The 7,538-nt window shown below is 36.8% G+C and overlaps 1 protein-coding gene across 2 annotated transcripts; it reads left to right on the top strand.

Moving 5' to 3' along the window:
• Positions 1-1,351: 1,351 nt before the first annotated feature.
• LOC127518552 (C-X-C chemokine receptor type 1) lies at positions 1,352-6,830 on the top strand. Of its 2 annotated transcripts, none has more exons than XM_051905378.1 (3): positions 1,352-1,869; positions 2,748-2,815; positions 3,833-6,830. In XM_051905378.1, exon 3 carries the CDS (start codon positions 3,853-3,855, stop codon positions 4,933-4,935), a length of 1,083 nt encoding a protein of 360 aa, XP_051761338.1. In that variant the 5' UTR covers positions 1,352-1,869; positions 2,748-2,815; positions 3,833-3,852; the 3' UTR covers positions 4,936-6,830. The 2 variants fall into 2 exon arrangements, with proteins under 2 accessions (XP_051761338.1, XP_051761337.1); XM_051905377.1 differs by lacking the exon at positions 1,352-1,869 and adding an exon at positions 2,936-3,074 and having other exon boundaries at positions 2,759-2,815.
• The last annotated feature ends 708 nt before the right edge of the window (positions 6,831-7,538 follow it).

Raw genomic sequence — 7,538 nt, 5'->3', positions numbered from 1 at the left:
TTGTGTCCTTCACTCTTAAAAGTAAATGTTCTTTGTTGCCATCGATGGTTCCATGAAGGAACTTTCACAACTTTAGAATTATTCCGTTGCACAAAAGGGTCTTTAAAGTTTAATAGAGTTCCTCAGATTATGTTCTTTACAATAAGAAAAAAAATGGTTCTTTTAAAAACTGTTCACTGAAAGGTTCTTTGCAAAACCAAAAATGGCTCTTCTATGGCATTTGAAAACAATCTTTTGGAATTTTTTAAGGTTTTTTTTAAGAGTGTTACAGAAGATAACTAGATTACTAGACTCCATTTCTGTGTTTTACATAAAAAATACCAGCATGCGAACTATTCTATCTATTCCCATTAAAATCCTAAAAACTTGGCTCATTGGCATTTATGGGTGGCACTGCAGAGATCTTTATTTTTAACTGGCAAATAGCATAAACATGCATCAGCTTCTGAGAATCTTTGATGAAAGTGATTATAGCCTGAGGCCTTTTCACCTCTTTCTTTTTGTTGGCATTTACACAGACTGTAATCTGAGAATGACACTCTTTTTCCATTCTCTGTCTATGAAATGTTTGTACTTTCGTGGAATGAAATGGGTTTTACAATTGTAGACATACCACGTTTCTCTTTTTACAGGTTAGACATTTACAGTTTACAAAGATACTTGATCTTTCAACATAAAATATATAAATTAAACTTGGAAGAATTAGATGAGAAATGTTTGAGTTCATATTGAAATCTCTGACGTTTGATTGCGCACAATATTTTGATTAAAAATACCTCATTTGAGATTTTCTTCCCCTATATGGGTTATCTTGTGCTTACCATATTTGAATATGAATGCTGAACTTATATAACATTCCAATGTAATACAACCACTTTATATCTCATCTTGCATTCTTCACCTTTTTATTCTTCACAGAGAGACGTGTTTCTTCCTGTCCTGAACACAACAGGAAGGGGTCTTTGTTAAAAGGGGCCGGACCAGATTCACGCTGCTTTAAATTTCACAAAGTCGTCTAATTTAAGCTCATTTATTATTGTACTCGACCATTTATTATTGTACTCAACCCTCCAATTCTACTCGCACCGCCCTGAACTGGATTCGAACCAGTGTCACCTGCATTGGAGGTAGGCGACCTAATAAGGACGCTAAAGAATGCAGCCTCTAACTTCGGTCGCTAGTGCGCCTCTTGAAGCCAAGGAGTGAGGTTTGCTCACACAGCTCTTACTAGCTAGCCTCAGTTACACTCACCCCCCTAAACCTCATTCCCATCCGGGTCATGGCACCAATGTAACTCCTCTGTGTCACAGAGACAAACTCCGTGATTCCCTCCTCTGACCATCAGAGGGCTCCCTCACTCGAATATTGACTCCCACAAATACACACTACATTTCCCATCAACCTGGCACTGATTACGTTGCCCAGCTGCAGCTCATTCACTGGCCTATATAAACTGTTTCTTCACCAGTCCTCTTTGCGAGGTCTTGTATTACTACGGTTTGCATTTGCCTGCCTGTTGTGACCCAGTTTGTTTCCCCATTTACGATTCCCTATTTACGATTCCCTGCTGCCTGCCTATTGGACTATTTGCTTTGTGTTTGACCTGTGATTGTTCTCCGCCTGCCCTGATCTCCTGCCTGTTTAACGACCACGACTTTGTCTGCTCTCTGTTGCTGTGTCTGCTGGTATCTGACCATTGCCTATTTGACTCAGATTTTAATAAAGCCTGCTTATGGATCCTACTTCAAGTGACGAGTCGTTACACTCTGGTTACACTCACACCGCCCCAAGCAGGGATTCGAACCAACGTCACCGGCATGGGATGCGGATGCACTAACAAGGATGCTAAATACCGCGGCCTCTAGCATGGTAGTGCACTTCTTTTTTTTTTTACAAAAAAAATTCCCATACATACACCACATCAATATTCATAAATGAAGTTCTAAATATGTAGACATTTTTTCTCAAATATCCAGTATATTTACAATTTTTTTTTTTTTGTGGTTACTTTTTCTAAAATCTACATGCATTTAAAAATAGCTCATGAAATGAAACTGGTTGCTCCTCATGTTAGCAACACTTGTTTTCAGTATCTTCAGGACAAACACAGTGGGACAGAGTTGCTCAATTTCCTTGAGTGCAACATTTCTCCTCTGATGTTGAAAAATCACTTACATATTACGTATTTTAGGTTTTTCTACATGAAGTTTATAGTTCTTTGTTCAGATTCTTTTAAATCTTTGTCATTTTAAATTCCAAATAACATTCCAGTAATTCATTTAAAATTCAAAAATGTTATACTCCTGTCTTTTTACAGTTTTTTGTCACACAGTATGTAATGAGTAATGAAATTATTTATTAGTGTATATATATGTTTGATTTCTTATTTAGATTTACTCTTAAAATTAAATTAATTTATGTTCATTAGTTTGTTTGTTTTGCAATGCACATGCATCACAGAATATATTGTATTACTGTCATTTAAATGTAGAAACCTGTTAATATTCCCATTAATATTCACACACAAATTAATGATTTGAAACTGAGTTTCAGAATTCCTATTAAATGACCTCATGACTTTGTATCATAAATATTTTAGGATGATTTTGGTCCACATGATACTTAGTTTCACTTTTGGTGTTTTGATCATGTTTATGTCCTAGACTGAACACGAGTGAGGATCTTGTGACCATTTGAATGTTTCAAATTCCCCCACCTAACATCTCTGATCTTCTGCTTTCTTGTAGCCGCTTAAAAGCAACATCACCCAACATCCTCGTCTTCTGCATCCCCTTCAGTTACTGAAGACATAAATGTAAGTATCTGCTTGTCTCCTGTGAAAAGACTATTTCAGATATGTCATGAGAACTGGGAATAAGATTTTGAGAAATAAATAGAAAAATTAGAGGATCTTAGTTGAGATTGTACACTTTAGGTAACTTTTAGGACTTGGGCAAACAGGATATATCAACATCCCTTCAAAGAGTATAAAGGAACCTTCAGCGCAAAAGTATAACATTTCATCCTGTGGATTCTCACATAGCACTAGACCAAAAACAAAGTTACGATGAATGGTAAGTCCAATATCTTAATTTTATCATTAATTTAGAAGTCAGTCATTTGAAAATTTGATTATCAAAAGCTTTTAAATAGTTGACACATAAAGTTTATTAGAAAAAACATGATTTTTAGTTAAAATTTATATGAATGTATATGAGACCATTTTATTTTCCCCTCAAAATGTTTAATCATCTTTTGCCATCATTTATTTATTTTAAATAGTCCTTCAGCATGAAAAATACATCTTAATAGTACAAATATTTCCATGTAGACCTTCAGTTAATATGAGCTAATAAATACTGCATGTAATGGTCCTAAAAAGCAAATAGTCTAATAGTAGATGCAGACACACTAACAAGGACGCTAAATACCGCAGCCCCCACTTGTGTCTTGTGTCTTTTCTCTTTTCTCTTGTGTCTTTTTCTCTATTTGAGTTTTTTTTTTTTTTTTAGACCTAAGAAATTAAAAACATGAACTTTTATTGTACATTTCATTAATAAAAACTGGTGAAGAAAAAATGTATGAATGTATGAAAAATTTAAAAAATATAAGTTTTTTTTTTTCTTAAAGGGTTACACAGGGGAACGAACCCTTTTTTCTTAATTTGATGACATTTGTATTTCCTACTGTACATATCTCAACCCTAAACAGAGTTAAGCTACTAAACTATATTTCTTGCCAGAAAAAAATTTTTAACTTTGAAATTATTAATAATAAATAGCACTATTATGACTACAAATTGCTTTAATGATTTCTATTTGTTCTTCTACAGATTCAAACACCTCTCATTATATGAAGGCTATTGACTACTTCAGTGAATTCTACAATGAACTCTACAATGAGTTCAACTATACAGAATACCAGAATGACACCGAATTTGTTCCGAATGACAATACGCTGCTCTGCTCCTCCGTCGCTTTTGGGAAAGCCATCAACATTTCATTCTGTGTCTTCTACATGCTCATCTTTCTGACGGCTATTCCTGGGAATCTGATCGTCGGCTGGGTCATCGGCTCTAACAGACGCTCACTTTCTGCTTCGGATATTTACCTATTCAACCTGATGCTGGCCGACACATTACTGGCTCTTATTCTGCCCTTTTCGGCGATTACTGTGATCCACGGTTGGGTGTTTGGTGATGTTTTATGCAAGATGGTTAGCCTGGTGAAGGAAGTGAACTTCTACACCAGCATCTTGTTTTTGGTGTGCATCAGCGTGGATCGCTACTTGGTCATCGTACGGGCTATGGAATCCAGGAAGGCTCAGAGGTTACTGTGCAGCGGGGTTGTCTGTGCATTGGTGTGGCTTTTGGGATGTGTGCTGTCCTTGCCGTCATTCTACAACGAGGCATTTTACGTGGAATTTTCTGATCAGACTATTTGTGCAGAACGCTTTGAGACGGACCACGCCGACGAGTGGCGACTGGCCACACGTATCATGAGGCACCTGCTTGGTTTCCTTCTCCCTCTGGTGGTCATGTTGATCTGCTACAGCGTGACAGTGGTGCGGCTCTTGCGTACGCGTGGTTTCCAGAAGCACAGAGCCATGAAGGTGATTGTAGCCGTGGTTGTGGCTTTTCTTCTGTGCTGGACCCCCTTCCATGTTTCCACGATAGTTGACACCCTCCTTAGGGCCAAAGTGGTTAACTTCAACTGTTTGACACGGACATCGGTGGACATCGCCATGTTCGCAACTCAAAACCTTGGCCTTCTGCATTGCTGTGTGAACCCAGTGCTGTACGCCTTTGTGGGAGAGAAGTTCAGAAGAAGGTTTCTGCATATGCTCTATAGAAAAGGAGTTCTGGATCGGTTCTCCGTCTCCAGATCTAGTAGGTCCTCCTCTCTGACCTCAGAAGTCACTTCCAGCTTCCTGTGAGCTATACTGCCTAGCAATGGACATCAATGTATGTGGACTGCAAGACACTTAGTGCACCTTTCTTTGTTTGCTTGAAATACAACAACACTTTGTTGTAGGGCAGGGGTGTCCAATTATGTTCCTGGAGGGCCACTTTCCGCCAGCCCTAATTCAAGACATCTGAACCAGATAATCAAGGTCTTCAGGATTACTAGAAATTTCCAGGCAGTTTTTGTTGGAACTAAACTCTAATAAGCTCTGCAGGAAAGTTGCCCTCCAGGAGCAGGATTGGAAACCCCTGTTCTAGAGGCTAATTGCCGTAATGCGTTGGCTCCCTCTATTGGTCACAAAAAGCGAAACCCATTATAGGGTGAGAAGAAAATGTTTGCTGCAGTGGTGACATATTTTTGTAGGCCAACTTGGATGCTAGCATCGGCAAAAACCCAATAGGATTTTTCCATTGGGTTGTTGGATAGTTCTCATGCTCTGTGATCAACAAAAATATGATTCTTACAAGTATTGTTCATCATGATAATCTTCACAAATTAACTCAACCGTTATGAATTTTGAAGCCTAAATACAATCAGTAGAAGTAAAAAGCTAAAGTTAAGCTATAAATGAACTACACTATGGTCACATGACTTCAACGCCACCACCATTTAGTTTCCGGTCACTCTTTAAAGTTTTCCTTGAAAGTTTGAATTAGAATAGTTTGCGAGAACTATAAACACAATGAAGCTGTGAAAGTAGACTAGTGAGTAGATGAGTTTTCATGTCTGGCATGATGACATTTAATGTCCCTGACAATCTCTACAGTCCCATTGAGCCACTTGTTAGCAACCACCTTTTTCAAGACAAGTAAAAGCTTTAAAAAATAGGTCATAGAGTAAAACGTGAAAATATCTTGAGCTTGTGTTCATTACAGACCTTATTTCAGGCATTTACCTAAAAATCCATTCAAAAAACCCATTGACTTTGGGACAATGGAACCAGAAGTGCTAAAATGCAACTCATTTCCAGGTTTTGGCCTTCAAAATTAATAATCATCCCTGCAGCACTTTATTGTTTGGCTGAGCTTCAAAATGTTTAAGAATCATATACGGATCATCATTGCTCAGACGGTGGGTTAATGATCTGAATAAAACCCTTAATCTAAAGGTACGGTCACATAGCGAAATGTTGGTCAAATGTCGCAGCCAAAAAAGGTCTACTGTCAACAGTTTAGAGATGAGATGTATGACTCACAACTTACACAGAAGTTAAGTCACTTTCAAATCAAGCAATTTTCTGTTGGTCAACTCTGAAAATTTGTGTGAACAACTTGAACCCTTTGCGAAAAATCTGTTTTGCGAAATCTTTTACCCTCACACAAAATTCCCAATTGCATATTCCTATTGAAATGACTGTATTTTGCCTAAGAAAATTCAAGGAACAATGATAATGTGACAGCACCTTAAGTATTCAACATTGGCATGCAAGTTGTGCATTACGGACAAGAATAAAACCTCAACTAACTCTTTTAATAAAAGGGACTGGCACTTTTCAAAGTTTTTGCAATTTTTGCCTGGCAAATGACAACGCAAGTGAAGAAACCCATATATAGATATATGTTTTTTTCTATTTATGAGATTATAGTCTGAAATGCACTTCATCAAAATGCATCATACTTCTTTTCAAAATGCATTATGCTGTACTGTTTTCCTCCATACTTTATGAAAGTTACAATTCTTCATTTCATTCAGGGCATTCTGGAGAGGGACATTATATTATTGTACTCATGAAGTGTCTATGGTGCAATGGTTTATCAGCCTTAAATGAATGCAATGACAGGAAAACCTCTCCAGGACTTCAAATGGATGTACTGTTTGATTTTTCATGCTCGTTTGTAAGTTTAAAAAATAAAAATGTTATGAACACTCTTTGTACATGTCCCTTTAATATACAGACAGCCCCAACTCAGAAAGGGCGATCAATACACTCTTAATTAGGGGTTTATTTTGAGATAATAAGTGGTTGTTGAGGCCACTTCTGTTTGGTGTCATGTGATATGTGACATTTTAAACATGTCCAAGCATGTGACTTTATTTTTTAGTTCGGAAGGAAATGATGCATAACACTAGAAGCACTTAACCTTGGCTGTAAGCCTAAACTTGACATAAACTGTAAACTTGTCCCTCAAATCTGATTGGTTGATTGGAATTTTGTTCCAAAGATGTTGATCCAGGAACACGCTGAACTTGGTGAAATGAGGTTCTGCCACCCCCTAGCCCTAATTTTGTTTTCAAAACATATCTTAATCTATGCGCACTCATATCATTTCTATAAATTAAAATAGTAACTAAAATAATTCTAATTAAAATAATTGCATTTCAGGATTTCAAAAACTTTAAGAGCTGAATGTTCTACAGTTACAGGTGCTGTAACTGTAGAACAAAAAGTTGATTTATTTCACTAATTCCATTCAAAAAGTGAAACTTGTATATTATATTCATTCATTACACACAGACTGATATATTTCAAATGTTTATTTCTTTTAATTTTGATGATTACAACTGACAACTAAGGAAAATCCCAAATTCAGTATTTCAGAAAATTAGAATATTGTGAAAAGGTTCAATATTGAA

This window comes from Ctenopharyngodon idella, chromosome 9 (assembly GCF_019924925.1).
Source record: "Ctenopharyngodon idella isolate HZGC_01 chromosome 9, HZGC01, whole genome shotgun sequence".
NCBI classification, from domain to species: Eukaryota; Metazoa; Chordata; class Actinopteri; order Cypriniformes; family Xenocyprididae; genus Ctenopharyngodon; species Ctenopharyngodon idella.
This window is presented reverse-complemented; position numbering and strand designations above follow the sequence as displayed.